Source organism: Aulonocara stuartgranti (assembly GCF_965226115.1).
Source record: "Aulonocara stuartgranti genome assembly, chromosome: 4".
Classification (NCBI taxonomy): Eukaryota; Metazoa; Chordata; class Actinopteri; order Cichliformes; family Cichlidae; genus Aulonocara; species Aulonocara stuartgranti.
Window position 1 is genome coordinate 15,568,605 of NC_138942.1, and position 16,957 is coordinate 15,585,561.

At 42.5% G+C, this 16,957-nt stretch overlaps 1 protein-coding gene across 3 annotated transcripts in view; it reads left to right on the forward strand.

Annotated features, from left to right (window-relative positions):
* The window catches only part of LOC309705480 (nuclear GTPase SLIP-GC-like), a 116,536-nt gene that overhangs the window by 67,649 nt on the left and 31,930 nt on the right, over positions 1–16,957 (forward strand). The window contains exons 16-17 of one of the 3 annotated variants that reach the window (XR_014276560.1): positions 7,350–8,162; positions 14,344–14,534. Coding sequence is in view for 2 of the 3 variants with exons in the window: in XM_082531357.1 (XP_082387483.1) it covers positions 7,350–7,715 (366 nt within the window). In the remaining variant the exon portion in view is untranslated. Of the gene's footprint in view, positions 1–7,349; positions 8,941–14,343; positions 14,535–16,957 lie in introns of those variants that run through there. The other 2 variants (XM_082531357.1, XM_082531356.1) reach the window with 2 other exon arrangements.

Sequence of the window (16,957 nt, forward strand, 5' to 3'; positions counted from 1 at the left end):
ATCCGAGTGGTGAGCTTTCCTTTGATTTTATGATGTTAGTATTCTGCTGTCCATTATTCAGCCTCCATTTCTCCAACATTTATTTTTGTCAGGTAGCATTCACATTCTGCAACAAGAATAACTTTCCAAAAATGACCTTCACATGGTCCATGAAAACCTTGAAACCTCAATAAAAGTATTTGTATTTATTTTAGGTTTAAGATGAAAACACTTTTTTTTTTTACAACCTTGGTCGTTTTAACATGTTGTTAAAAGAAATACACATATCAGCAAAGTGAAAGAAATTATTAGTATTTTTGGGATAAACACGTTTCTTATTTGCATGAACAAAGAGCCGCTGTTGATATCCCAGAATAGGACAAGTACAAATCATTTGCACACATAATAATTCATTTGCATGCAAGATAAATGGTGGCTGTGATGGTTGTACAAGAGGTCATTTGTTTTGAGAAGAATTGGGTGTGGCTAGTCAAACTAGCGTGCAAATTACTTGTACCTACTCCAGGATATCTACAGCTTTTTCCCTATGCAAATGAGAAACCTGTTTATTATACTTAAAAAAAAAAAACTTCTCGGGGTGCACTTTGCATCACTCTCTGGTATGTGCATTACTTTCAACACTTTCTGTAACATATCTAACTCCACACATCTAAACTCAAGTTGCTAAAAAAAAAAAAAATAATTATTAATAGAATTACCTGAGTAAAAACACAGTACTTCAGAAATGAACTGGAGTGTTTGGAGTTTGATTGTTGTGTTCAAAATGTAAATATTATACTAAGACACTAAATAAATGAGACTGTAGAAAAAAAACCCAGAATACGTCCTGTGTCAGTGATGTGAGGGGACCACTCTTACATAGTGCAAAATACATATACTAGCAGAAGTTGTTGTAAGTGATTTTACTTTTTCTTATTTATTATTATTATTTAATATATTATTATTTATTTTAAAACGTTTTTTGTTTTCCTTTCTTTTTCTACTTAACCCCTTTAACTAATTGACATACAGACAACAATGAACCGAGACAGTTTCTACATTTAACAAACATCCAGTCCCTCTCATCAACTCGTCATCAGACTCATTCACGTCTGTCTTTTTATTTTCTGTTTAATCTGAATCTTATTATTCTTTGTAATCCTGCTTATTGTTGGACTTCTCCTTTTGCCTGCTAACTTCATCCTCCATAACTGACCATTTTCGCATTAACTTTAAAAGCAGATGAGCACACACAAAATTTTTTTGTTCTGATGAATCTTTCCATATATGTAACTGCTCTACTGATCAGTTTAGGGAGTTGAAAGGTCTAGTATATAAAGGAGGAATGGTTTAATGGAAATTACAATTTATCTTTCAGTTTCGATTTTTGGTCATGGGTGATTTTGTGCAAAGAAAACTGACTGAATGGAAACTAAGTGAAAAAACAGAGACATTTGAAGGTGAATTGTTACATTTGTTTTGTTTAACATGTTTCATTTATTGTGGGTACATATATATATACTTATGTAACGCTAACTATGAAACATAAGAGCTACTAATAGAGCTTAAAATGTTGTTCCGTACTATAACATGGTCAGCCTAAATGTTGTCCATGTTTAGAGAGTAAAATATCACTTGTGGATTTTATACTTAATACACAAAATGTGTAAGCAAGAGTAAACTGTTAACACCTTGCTTAAAACAAAGAGAATTAACATGCATTTAATTCATACACCAATGCAGAACTCCTTTAAAAAAGTATTTCTGAACTAATTTTATGAATAATCTTTATTCCTACTGAACTGATGAGGAAAGTATGTATCATCTTGAGGATCAAATCGAGAAATTGATCCCAAGAAATCGAGAAATTGATCCCAAGAGCTGGACCTAGAGTGAAATTAATTAATTAAATCCTTTCACATTTGTTACTTTTCATCTGAAAAATGTCACTTACGGTTAATGGTGATTTTCCATCAAATTTGATGTGTCAGAAGACTGAAAGAAGAAGAAAGGACATTTAAAATACAAACTTTTATGGGCATATCTTTGACATTCTGCTCATTCTTATATCAGCATCACCTTTACTGCATACTTATACCTACGTTGCCCATCACCCGTGAACATGCACAGAGAACAAATTCTTTTTTTTCTTTTTTTTTTCTTTTTTTTGTGTCCCGTTTGGATCTTTAGCCATCAGAATTGTTGTCTTAAGGCCAAGAAAGATGCCAAGCGGATTTATTTTACCAAGTGGATCATCGTGGCCTTGCCATATTGGTCCATTTGATTGACCTTTATTATAATTATGAATTTATTTTATTTTCAGTTGCTACAAACGGGACAGACATGACTGGGGGATAGGACAGGGAGAAAGAATGAAAGAAAGAGAGGGAGAGAAAGAAAACCAAAGGGGAGAAGAGACGGTGAGAAGGGGGGAAGAAAGAAAAAAAAAGAAAAAAAGAAAAAAGAAAAACAAACAAAACACCTGGGTCACCTGTATGGAGAAAAAAAACAGAAGAGAAAGCAAACAACAAAGAGCAACATAATAAAAAAAAAAACAGCACCATCACAATAAACTAGCTAGCAGTAGATAACAGTAGATACTAAATAATAAACGATATTGTGCAGCACGCAAGATAGACAGCGCACAATGTGCTTTGAGGCAGCAGCCAAGAAAGGTGTAGTCCGCGTCTGTGAACACCCGTGTGTACACCAGTGTGCACACCTGTGTGGATCAGCATGCTTCTATTCCAAAGGTTTCTCCATGTAACGATCTGCTAGGGAGTGTGGGGAGCCATAGCCCCGTCCACCAGGGTATGAAGCAGGCATGGAGGAGATCCAGGCCCCAGATATCCAGAGGCCCCAGAGTACAAGTGTCAAGGCTCGGCTGTGTGGCAGGCAGGAGGAGGACCCAAACGCAAAACTCACAGACACGGGGATGAACTCAAAATCACAGCTTTAATGCTGGAATGGCAGAACATAGGAAATACAAAACTAAACTGGGAAAAGTAAACTAACATACGCAGAGAGACACAGGGAGATCCACACACAGCATGAGGGACGACGTCACGCTGAACAGAGGGAGACGCAGACAGAAATACACAGAGGGTTAACGAGGGGAGTGGGAACACACGGGGAACACAGGTGACACTGATAATCATAACGAGACAGGGCGGGGTGAACTGAACACTGACGGGAGAGGTGAAACAGGAAGTACAGAGGAGAGAGAGCACGAGTAGAACACCAACGTAACGGGCAGGGGAGACACGGAATAAACACGAAAGGGGACGAGGGCTCATAAATACATAGAGGGCACACAGGGGGAAGAGAGAACACGGGGAGAACTTAGACATAATGGGCAGGGGAAGCATGGAATAAAACATAAGGAGAGACGAGGGCTCACAGATACACAGAGGGGCACACAGGGAGACATGAAGGGCAAGGGATCAAAACTAGAAGCCATAGAATAAATCACACACAAGTACAATAATACGAAAATCACAAAGAACTAAAAACGCTGGGTCAGGAGACCCAGGACCGTGACAGTACCCCCCCCTCAAGGGCTGGCTCCAGACAGCCCAAACACAGAAAAACAAAACCAAACAGAAAACAACCCAGGGCGGGCGGCGGGGGCCCAGGACGGAGGGCTCGGAACAGAAAACAAAAGAAGAGCACAGCAAACACCGGAGCCCAAGAAAATAACTCAAACACAGAGCAGTTCAGGGGGCCGACCATGCGCAAGGCAACGGCGGAGACGTGGAAACAGTTCAGGAGGCCGGCCGTGCGCAAGGCAACGGCGGAGACGTGGAAACAGTTCAGGAGGCCGGCCGTGCGCAAGGCAACGGCGGCGGTGAAGGAGACGACGGAGCAGTTCAGGAGGCCGACCGCGCGGGAGGCGGCGGCGGCGACGATGACAGCGCTGGTCCGGGGGCCGACCGTGCGGAAGGCGACGGCGGCCACTCAGGCGAAGGCGGTCCGGGGGCCGGCCGTGCGGAAGGCGGCGGCGGCCCTCCAGTGTCAGGCGTACTGGCCGAGGCCCGGTGGGCACAGGACCAGTCGAGACGGGACCAGTCAAGGCGGGACCAGGCGAAGCACAGGCTGAGGCTGCTGCGGCAGACGAAGGCTCTGAGGAGGCTGCGGCAGACGAAGGCTCTGAGGAGGCTGCGGCAGACGAAGACTCGGAGGCCGGACCAGGCGAGGACGAAGACTCGGAGGCCGGACCAGGCGAGGACGAAGACTCGGAGGCCGGGCCAGGCGGAGCTGCAGAGGCTGAGGCCGGGCCAGGCGGAGCTGCAGAGGCTGAGGCCGGGCCAGGCGGAGCTGCAGCACAGGCGGATGTAGCCGGGCCAGGCGATGACGAGGCGGTCACAGATGGCGGCTGGACAGGCTCCTCGGGCCCTCCAGCTGATGCGGCGTGAGGCTGAACGGGCCCCTCGGACCCTCCAGCGGAGACAGGAGGCTGAACGGGCCCCTCGGACCCTCCAGCGGAGACGGGAGGCTGAACGGGCCCCTCGGACCCTCCAGCGGAGACAGGGAGGTGCTGGCCGGGCTCACTGGAACCCCCAGCGGACGAGGTAGATGGCGGCGTGGGAGCCGCGGAGTCCTGGATGAGCTCATCCGAGCTTCCAGCAGGAGCCGATGTAGAGCCAGAGAGGATTGGGACCCCGGGCTCAATGTTAAGCTGGCTAGAAAACTGCACTGCTACGGGGAACTGGGCCAAAGGTTCAGGTGCGAGCTGAGCTGCTGGACACACGGGGACCTGAGCTGCTGGACACACGGGGACCTGAGCTGCTGGACACACGGGGACCTGAGCTGCTGGACACACGGGGACCTGAGCTGCTAACGGTGGAGAAGTAAATGACTGCACAGGGGACTGAACTGATGTCTGTAGTAACGGTGGTGGTGAGAGTGGAGTAGGTGGTGGAGTTAATGACTTCATAGGGGAATGAACTAGAGGTAGTGACGGTTGTGGTGCTGGTGGTTGAGTGGGTGACTGTGCTAAAGGAGGCTGCACTGGGGAAAGCAGGGCTGCAGGAGGCTGCACTGGGGACACTGGAGGCTGCACTGGGGACACTGGAGGCTGCACTGGGGACACTGGAGACTGCACTGGGGAAAGCAGAGCTGCAGGTGACTGCGCTAGAGACTGCAGTGATGGTTGTAGTGGAGGTGTGACGGGTGGAGGAGTGGCTGAAGTGGCTGCGGGTCGTGCGGCTAGTGGCTCAGCTACAGAGCATATTAACGGCAGGGCTATGGGTTGAATGACTGACTGAGTAGCAGCCTGAGTGGCTGGGTGAAGCGACGGTTGTGGTGGAAGAGAAACAGGTGGTAGTGTGGATGACGGAACTAAGGGCGACTGAATGGCAGACCGAACTGATGACTGACGCGATGGTAGAGGTGAAAATGGAGCGTGTGGTGGAGTTAATGGCTGTGCTAGCGGGGACACAGGAGACGCAGCTTGTAGCTGGGCAGCTAAGAGAGCGTCAGGAGGCTGGGCAGCTGATAAACTGTTCACATTACCGTCCGTAGCACAAAACACAACCCCTGAACGAATAGTCCCACGGTTCGACACAGAAAAAGAGTCCTTATTCACCACAGTCGGCGATGTAAAAGTCCGAACGTCCGGCTGTGGGGTGGCGCGCCCGCGGCGTGATCGACGCTTCTTCCCCGCAGATAGCTCCAAAGGGCCGGGCAAAACCTCATCCGGCCGGTGAAACTGACGCGGCTGCTCCAGGGTGGCTGTTGTCTGTTGCTGCTGGGCCAAGTCTGATATTTCCCGAGTTCGCGCCGCCTCCCGGGCTTCATTCAAATTGGCCAATAAGTCCAAACATCCCCTGACCTGGCGGAGATGAGAATTTCCTTTGAGGATTGCTTCGATAGCATTTATCCCCACAATCTTTGCCCTTGTATTGGAAGTGTGGGTTATCCACTCGACTAGGCGTTGGACACGTATCAGATCGCTCTCCCCGGGTAAGTCTGCTGGGTCCATGTTGTGGTGACGTCGTACTGTCAAGGCTCGGCTGTGTGGCAGGCAGGAGGAGGACCCAAACGCAAAACTCACAGACACGGGGATGAACTCAAAATCACAGCTTTAATGCTGGAATGGCAGAACATAGGAAATACAAAACTAAACTGGGAAAAGTAAACTAACATACGCAGAGAGACACAGGGAGATCCACACACAGCATGAGGGACGACGTCACGCTGAACAGAGGGAGACGCAGACAGAAATACACAGAGGGTTAACGAGGGGAGTGGGAACACACGGGGAACACAGGTGACACTGATAATCATAACGAGACAGGGCGGGGTGAACTGAACACTGACGGGAGAGGTGAAACAGGAAGTACAGAGGAGAGAGAGCACGAGTAGAACACCAACGTAACGGGCAGGGGAGACACGGAATAAACACGAAAGGGGACGAGGGCTCATAAATACATAGAGGGCACACAGGGGGAAGAGAGAACACGGGGAGAACTTAGACATAATGGGCAGGGGAAGCATGGAATAAAACATAAGGAGAGACGAGGGCTCACAGATACACAGAGGGGCACACAGGGAGACATGAAGGGCAAGGGATCAAAACTAGAAGCCATAGAATAAATCACACACAAGTACAATAATACGAAAATCACAAAGAACTAAAAACGCTGGGTCAGGAGACCCAGGACCGTGACAACAAGTGTTAGAGTTTGTATTTTTGATTGTCATTTATGCTTAGAAATATTTACTTATATATGCTTAGAGTTTATAATTAGTTTTAGATTGGTAGAGGTTTGATCATACTTAATAGTCTGCAAACTTTGTGTGTATTAGAGAGCACACTGAGGGCACGAGAGTTCGTGCCTTGTCTTATTGTTTTACGGTAGGATTAACGTAGTTGCGTCTGTTCTAGTCTAAGTGCTTTTGTTTATAAATGAACTGCTGGACTTCCTCACGGTGTTATCTAGGATGAGGGGGGGTCTACTCTCTTCCTGACCAAGGATGTTTGTTGTGTGCCTTTGTGCGTATAGGACCCTTTGATCAGCAGTAACACACACACACACACACACACACACACACACACACACACACACACACACACACCCCCACACACACACACACACACACACCCACCCACACACACACACACACACACACACACACACACACACGGTACTCTTTGTGTGTATGTAGACGTCATATGTTAATGAACCTATGCATATTCATGTAACCTCAATAAAAGAACAGTGGTACGGGAGAACGGACGAGAGCAACTGGGGTCAAGCGAAGGAACAGCGCTCTGTCCGGTTTTCTCCCGTGCACGAGTAACATGAAGAACTTTGCCTACTTGTGTCTTGCTTTGCAGTGTAATTATATTGTCTTCAACGTTCCAGCGGATGGGTTCAAGCTACAAACCTATCAACAAGGACCCGAGGAGGACCACCAAAGGGGGGGGAACCGTGCCACCCTCCTGGGAAGAGCTGAGTAGAGCCCCAAATGAGAGGTCACCCCGCAGCTACGGAGCAGAGGCCAGAGGGGGTTGCAGTGGTGTGCCCGCGGGCTCTGCCGGCAGCCAGCTGTGCCAGAGAGGACCGAGCTTCAGGCCCAGAGGCCAGAGGTCTGAGGGCATCCCACCCCCCGGAAGGAGCCCAGCCGGGCCACAGGCGCTCGGCCCCGCCAATCGGCCACCAGGAGTGAGCCGGTACATACATGAGCGCCCAGCCCCAGACGACAAGGACCACCAACACACCAACGTCTGAGGGCATCAGCCACCGGCAGGGAGTGTGGTGAGGGGAGATAGGCCTCCGTACTTTGGAGGGCCTGAGATGTACCCAGAGAGGTTGAGTCTAAGACCCAACCTGACATATAGACACAGACGAACAGGCACACGCGGACACAGACGTGCATTCCCACCCCATATGCACAACCAAATACTCGGCACTCACCCAACGTGTAGACAGACACAAATAGACACTGCACAGACAGTCGCACTCCCCAAACATACTCTATATCCCAGGTCCAGGTACCCCCGCCCTCAGAGGGGCAAGCCGCACCTAGACCCAGGAGATGTAACCCTTCTCTCTGGGGTGGAGGCAAGCGGACCACCTCCTTATCTGCAGTACCAGGGAGGCCCCGCATCCCAGACCTCAGTCTGACGGCCAGCACCTCCTCCCAGCTTCCCAGCCCTGACAGCTAACAGAACCGGGGTGAGTGAAGACCTCAAACCTCCCTACGCCCGCTCATATGTAGTGTTGCTGTGTGCTGTTCTAAAGTGCATTTAAAACTCAGGAGAGCATGGTACAGAGAACAAATTCAAGCAAAAACACAGTCAGTGTATGCATCCCAGCCAGACTGTAATACATGCCTCTGCGATTCAGGCAAAATGAAACCTGTCATATGCTGTCAGGTGTGGTAACTTGAACACCTGGTATTATTTGCTAATCCTATTTACACTCTGAAAGTGAGCAGTGGAGTGTAAATCTCTGGTCGCATCTGAGCAGCCCTCCAATTCGCACATGTAAGTTGCTGCTAACACTCTAACTTCTCTCAATAACAAGGAACCAGTGATTTGAATATAAGTTTGCTTTTTTTAGGTGAATCGAACCTGACATACTGGAAATCCGCTGCAGTAGATTGCAATTTTGACAACAACTCAGTGACTTTTTAAAAAATAAAACAAAGCAAAACAACTGACTTTTGTTCATTACATCTTCGTTACATATCGTTATTTCTCACACTGTGCCACTGAGAGAGATTGGATGTTGCACTAGAAGAGAAAGGGGTCTTCCCCAGAGGGTCTCCCCCCAACTCAGACATTTACACACATACACACACATACACATTCTGCCCTTAGGCCACTCTCTGTAATGGGATCCTCACTGTTTTCTGCTGAATAAAATAAATCCCACTAGTTAACATGTTAACATGATTGATGGGCTATGATTCTGCAGGGAGCGTGGAACGTCTGTCTGCACTGAAGCTGTCCTGCTGCCACCTGCACACAGACTGACACACAAAGAAAGATTCAGGGAATGAAACAGAGAGCGAGAGAGAGAGAGGGTGGGGGGAGGGAATGGAATGGAAATATGAACCATTTCAGACTTTCACAGGAAATCTAAAAAAGAACCCCGAAAAGTGGATCTATGACCATGTGAGGGCTCAATCACACTTTCAGACTCCTGATGTGTTTGCTCCTTCCTTACAATGTTTTTGAAAATGAAGGGTGACATCACACATGATACGAAATTTAAATTTCGACTGAATATATCCCACGTGCGGCAGTACAGATAAACTGCTATTTGAGAAGCATGAGAAAAAGAGTGAAATTTCAGAAAAGTAATCTGATATGGGGAGGTAAAGTATGATGCAGCATTGTTCACCGCAAGGATGTGGCATGGGGAACATAACACAAGGCAATCAGAATTTAATCTCCATACAAGAGGACTCAAACACTGAGACAACTGACCTGATTAAAACACACACACACACACACACACACACACACACACACACACACACACACACACACACACACACACACACACACCTACACAATCGGTAAAGAAATATACTTGTCTAACCCACCAACAGAATAATGAGGTACCATCCTTAAGATCACAGCTTTTACTTTTCATGTATTCAGGGGTACATTTCGTTCTGCTCAAAATATTTAACTAAATTTAAATATGATTTTCACAAAGACTTGACACTTAACCAAAGACACAATGCCTAAGATGAGTAAGTAACAGACACTAAACCAACTTAATTTCCAGTTGACCGGAGAGGTTCACTGCATTTGGTCTTCCACGATGAAAAAGTGAATAAATTTCTTCATAAGTAGTACGATGCAGCATACTAGTACAAATATTAGGTTGTCCAGAACATGCATTTGCCAGGTTGGTAATTAGCTCCTCATTACTTAGAATTTGAGCCACAAGATTCCGTGCGGACTGGCTCATAGTGCCATTCCTCATAGGTACAAACAAGGAAAACACTAGATGGCGCAAGCGCCTCCTTGACATCAAGTTTCATTCCATACATTCAGAAGATCATTCTACATGTATATATTCAGAATTTGATTGCAATATATATATAATATTTTCCTAAACGGCATTAGATAGATAGATAGATAGATAGATAGATAGATAGATAGATAGATAGATAGATAGATAGATAGATAGATAGATATTATGTAGGAGTATTTCAGTAAGTGTCATAGTAATCCAGAAGTTAATAAATGTGCAAATCATAGGGTATTAAAATAAGTTTTTTGCTTGTAACAGCATATGGTAAATTTGGTACAGGATGTGCTCAGGATGTGAAACTCATGATCATGGGCCTTATAGCGAGAACAACAGGAAACAGCTCAGGGTGTAAGTGAGATGTATACATACATACTTGTCTAAATGGCAATAACCCACCAACAGAATAATGAGGTACCATCCTTAAGATTGTAATTGATATTTAACAAAAAAGATACAAATCAAGAATGTTTGTGATAATGGAAAAAAAGTTTAAATTTTTATCTTGTCATAAATACACTAGTATTTATAAATAATATAAATACACTACATAAATACAAGAACAACAAGAAAAAAAAACAAGATCCAACACTGACAACCAACCACCATTCAAAAAAGTAAAAATAAACCAAAACATATATCAAGTAAAATATATATAATCTGATAGCCTTGGTAATCTTCAAATGACAACAGAAATCACAGGTTGCAGTTTGTAGTTTGCTTATTCAAACTGATCCAAAACTAGACAGTAGGTGACTCGTTTTCTGCAACAAACATCAAATAACGGTAATATGTTGACCTTTCAACATGACAAGTAAAAGTTTGTGTTGTACTGACCTTTCACTTGCACTTGAGGCTAAAGACCTTGAAATGGCTTCTTGGAGCTCGGGGTCATCTGACAGGTATTCTTCCTCAAACAGGCCAAAGCCAGAATGTTTTGTAAATTATTTAGTTATTAAATTACATATTAATGATGTTGACATAATTACATTATCACAATACATAGATTGGCCTCAGCATTATTAAAGTTGTGTGGGATCATCTTGACAGAGAACAGAACAAAAAGCCTGGAGAACTATTCCTGAACCATGCTTAAAGAAATTCAATAAAAAGAAGACATCGCCATCCAGAAAGCTTGGTTAAGAGAGTTCAAGACTAAAGTTGCTCATATCATAGTTTTGTTCTACTCTAATATACTGCGTTTCCATGTCTGTTTGTAGACATTATTTTGTAGACTTCAGTAAATCACTGCGCTTATTTCCTATTTTTACAGCAAAAAACAAAGAAAGAAGGAGTGGCTCATGACTTTTGCACAATATAGCTCAAAAGATTAAAGGATACAAACATGTACAAAACACTTTACTTGGAGCGACTTTTAGATAGGAATATTTACCACATTTGTCAGAATTTAAAGTTTCTGTGAAATCCTGCCTGCTTGTATGGCTACTCGCAGAGATTTCGCAGGTCTTTCCTCCCCACTGCTGTCAGACTCTACAACAAAGACTTTAACTGATCAAACACACACATCCACACATGTGCAATAACACTAAGTGCAATAATCTTTTCTGGCATCGTTGTATTTTTACTCAGTTGTATATAGCATTTGTATTCTATTTTTATCTTATTGTATATTTTATTCTATTTTATTCTACTGTATATAGTATTTTATTCTATTCTGTACAGTTGTGTACTGTATTTATTCTTATTAATTTTTGCTTCATAACTTTTGCACTGTCCACTTCCTGCTGTGACAAAACAAATTTCCCACGTGTGGGACTAATAAAGGTTATCTTATCTTATCTTACTCTCTCCATCAGAATATGTCTGTAAATTAAAACAGATAATACATTTGATTATACTGACAACAAAATGGCATAGTAAATATTCGTATTATGTTTATGTATTATGTATTAAAACATAACACAAGTGACAATGTTTAAGGGAGTTTAAAATCCGTCTTTGCCTTTTTCACTCTCATTTTATGAACATTCATAAATTTGCTGAAATGCTCAGGATTACTTACTGATTCATTGTCCTCACATAAGATGACCTTGTCAGGTCTGACATAAATTGACTTCTGATGAAACAGTTTTTTCACAAGGTCTCCATTCAAAGTCTGTTTGGAAGTGAGTGATGGCTCAACAAGTTTGGTGTGGCATGCTGGCAAATCTGTAGTCTGGGGTAGGAAAAAAACATAATGTATTTGAAATTTTTGTTAAGGCTAACAGACTACAATACAATACAGTACATTAAAAGGTTTCTAAAAGATATCAATCCAGTCATCCGACCAGTGCTCCCAGATCCTTTTTGAAATACCCAAAGTTGACCTTTAATAGTATAATAATCTAAGTAACAAAAAAAATCTTTTTATCAAAAAGGATCTAAAGCTTGCCTGCATCCTACAACAACTGGCTGAAAGGCAGTCCTTATTGCCTGCATTAATAATTAGTCACAGTCACAGCTAAACTCCAGTGCAGATTTTAAATTTCCATTTTCAAAAAGCCAAGTTTTTTTGTTACGCCTTGGCACATGTGAAGTTAGATGGTCCTGCAAGACAATCACTTCTTTGGTGAAAGAATGTGACCTGTTTAGCTGTGCTGGAAACCTAATAGAGGATAAAGGCAAAGTAAACATTTCTGCATGTAATATACTCACACTCCTCCAATCAATGAAGTATATTTGATTTAAAAAAATTACACCATGCTGTACACATGTCCAATTTGCATTAATAAACACCCTCTAGCCCCATGGTAGCTAGGATAGGCTCTTGGAATCCTGAATTGGATAAGTGAAAGAGAATGGATGGATGAATGGGTGGATAGATGATGGAGTGGGATGGGTGGGTGGAGAAACTTAACAATCACATAAAAAAAAGTTCTTGAATTCACGGAGTACTTTTGTTGCTTTAAAAAAGTTTAATTAAATTATATACTGCCGAAAAAATATGTATTGTAACAACTGAATGATGTGCTTTGCTTTTACACAATGTTTGCAGATTAAGCTTACAGGACGTGAAGTATTATAGAAATTGCTTGTTTCTACAATTAAACAAATTAACTGTTGTGCACCAATGACTTGTGCACAGTTTAGTCTCCACATCCACACGATGTCAGTCTATCGCACAATTTTTTTGTTTTGTTTTTTTGTGATATTATTGTTTACTTAGCATTGTTGAGCAGTTGAAACCTACGGGCAATTACTAACCTTCCACTAGTCAGTTCAGTGCATTTAGTTCTGATCTTACCTCTTCTGCCTTGGGCCTTTTCGAGTGAAAGGTCTAAGATTGTAGATGGGACCCGTTGTGGGGGACTGCTGTGATGTGGAAGGCACCTTCTCCATAACGTTAGCTGGATAACCAGAGATTATCTGCCCGGGGAGGTTCACTGCATTTCGTCTTCCACGATGAAAAAGTGAATAAATTTCTTCATAAGTAGTACGGTGCAGCATACTAGTACAAATATTAGGTTGTCCAGAACATGCATTTGCCAGGTTGTTAATTAGCTCCTCATTACTTAGAATTTGAGCCACAAGATTCCGTGCGGACTGGCTCATAGTGCCATTCCTCACAGGTACAAACAAGGAAAACACTAGATGGCGCAAGCGCCTCCTTGACATCAAGTTTCATTCCATACATTCAGAAGATCATTCTACATGTATATATTCAGAATTTGATTGCAATATATATATATATATATATATATATATATATATATATATATATATATATATATATATATATATAGTACATAGTAATATAATACATACATAGTAATCCAGAAGTTAATAAATGTGCAAATCATAGGGTATTAAAAGAAGTTTTCTGCTTGTAACTGCATATGGTACAGGATGTGCTCAGGATGTGAAACTCATGATCATTGGCCTTATAACGAAAACAACAGGAAACAGCTCAGGGTGTAAGTGAGATGTATACATACATACATACACACACACACACACACACACACACACACACACACACACACACACACACATATATATATACACATACATAGTGGTAGTATTTTTTTTACAAAGTACTAACTTGCAAATACATCTGAATAGTGGGTGGACGTCCATCCCCCTAAAGCAACTGGGGTGCACCTGCCTTGACATAATAGTTCCACCTGAGGTGTTGCTCCATTTTTCTGTCCTTCTGTACAGTTCATGTGACAAAATAATATACTGCATAAATTGGTCATGTTTCCAAAGTCATTGTGAATATTCATAGTCACAGAAAATCACAAATAAACAAATTAAATAAATTACATTAAATGATTAACACAAAACTGGCCATGTATTTTGGGTGTGCCACATTTATCATTATTCACCAAGAGAAATCTGATTGGAGCTTTATGTGTTATTGTAGATGTTGCTGTATTTAGTGGAGAAGGCGTGCTGGACAACATGAGGGAGACTATTGAATTCCATGTGCACTCAAAGAAGGACATGTTTGAAGAGGCAAAAAAACACCATGTTGGCAGAGTTGCCTGATTTGATGGTTTGTCATGTTTTATAAAGAAATATTATCATTATTTTGTTACACATGTGCTTTTTAGTCACAATTTCATTTAAACCCATTTTACTCTGTGTTAGTGGAATAGGTCTATACAAAACTGTACGTTACCCCTGTGTATTAGTGGCATTGACCTGTGAGTATATTTGATACTTTGCTAAAGCCTTATAATACTCGTGTTACTTCTCTGTCTCTTATGTTAAGCCCTTTGGTATACCGCTGGTTTTTAAATGTGCTCTATAAATAAAGTTTGTTGTTGTTGTTATCATCATCCTTTGTTCCTATCATTGCTTTGTATTTTTTAGATTTTACATGCGTTACTGGGGTTATAAAAGCAAATACATGTAACAAATTGTAAGGAAGAATTTATGATCGATCAACAGGAAGAAAAAGTGCTGACTGTTAGTAACCAATGTGGTGGCAGATTTCTTTTCTCATATATTAATCACATATTTAATCATAGTACATCAGTTATAGTAATATCACTTTCTCACTTTACTATAGTAAGAGCACTCCTGTCACTAGTTTACATGCATGTGGAAAGTTAACACAGTGAGGCCGTTGTAATGGGAGACGTTAAACAGATAGTGAGACTCCTTCTGCTTATCAGGGATGTAAATCTTTAGGTGATGGGCAAGCAGAAAACAAGGTCATAATTCTCTCCGTGAGAGAGAAGGTATAGCCCCCCGTGAGAGGGGGGGCTATACCAACGTGTACGAGTTTGTGGAATGTTCTTTGTCTGTGTGTCTGTATATAAGATGTAAGGGCGGTGGCCACAATTCAGAGATGGTCCTGGTGTTTCACTGGGATGCGCTCTCCACATTGCAATGTGTTTATTAAACCCACTTCAAATCAAGCTCACTGGGTGTGTTGCAGGTTATTGTTAAATTTTGCACGACACCAACTAGTGGAAAGAGGGTGGGATTAAAAAAGCTTATGCTTATGCTATGCTTTTTGTTAGGTATTTTAGTACCATGGGAGCATTTACTGGATATTGTTTTATAGTGACATTATACAGGAAAACTCTGTCATTCAATAAGGCCCCTTTGTTTTAGTTATTTTTCTCTTTGACCCAAGAATTGATGTGTGAGAATCACAGGCTGGTACAAGGTTGAAATACCACAGAGATCACTCCCTCAGCTACATTAGTTTCTAAATCTCTTAGGAGACGCCTGTTGAAGGCCAGATGGTTTGTTTCAGAATTCACTAATGAAAGAACTCTTTATTTCGTCCCTTGAAAATATGTCGCTGAGATAATCATAATTGTAGCTGAACTGATAAACTATACAAAGGGTGCTTCTTCACCCAAGGGCAGGAAGACGCTCCCTTATCTTGGTCTGTACTGGTTTAAACTGAGAATCTGCTGACTCATGAATTTTTCCCTCTATATAAACTGTTGTACTTGAGAATAAAGTTGAGTCGATTTGGGAAGACAACCTGAAGCAGTCTCTGTTTTCTTGTTCTCCCAAGCTGCTCCCGAGCTCGTACTAACACGCTGAATGGCATGCTTGAATGTTACTTGAGAATATATTTGACTGTGTTACAGATTAAGGGACAATCTCTGCTGATAGGTGAAGGTACAATCTCTGCTGATAGACGCCCACGCCTCGGAGGAAGCCGATCCACGGATTAGGCCCTGGAAGCCGTTTCCTTCACTTTTTTCCCCTTTTTTAAAATAATCATTATTGTTTGGTTTTCCTTTTGTTTTGGAAAACCAAACAATAAACAATACAACACATTACAAATACCAGGAATGTCGAGCAGTTTCATTCATATGGACTTCGCTATCTTCTTATTATTTCCATCGCTCTCTCTCTCTCTCACTCTTATGAAACACCGGATCCGTTAGTGCTCTGGCGCTCAGCCTGGCGCACTGGACCGAACCAAATCATGAAATAAGGAGGGGGGGCAGTGTTAGACGCTGACTCGATTTCATTATTTGCTGCCAGAACAAAACGAAATTGACTCCTGTAACGCCCCCAACACGTACCTTATGAAACAAACATGCCTTTATTCTAATAGGTTAATAATAGTTTTTAAAACTAAAAGTAATTGACGGTTTACTATTTTTCTAGTGCTCATGTTATCACTTTTCTCATCCTTATGACGCCTCTGTTTGTTAGTACGGAATGAAGCTTAGAAAACGGGACATAATTGTGCGATTTTATCACTATTTTTGCTATATACGTATATAAGACAGTGTTCTTATTTCTTGTCTTTTGTTTTTAATCTGTAATAATCTGTAAACTTTAATCCATTCGATTTGTTTGTCACCAAACAAAACCGCTTTCTACATGCATCAACACCACTTCTTCATCTCCCCCACCCCCTTTTTTGTTTTCTCAGCTCTGCTTTTCCCTGCACACACACTTTACTCTGTCTAGGTTTAGCGTTGTGAGTAGTTTCAACTTTTAATCTGAATTGAATAAAAGTTTATCTGAATATAGAATCAGAGTCACTGCATTTA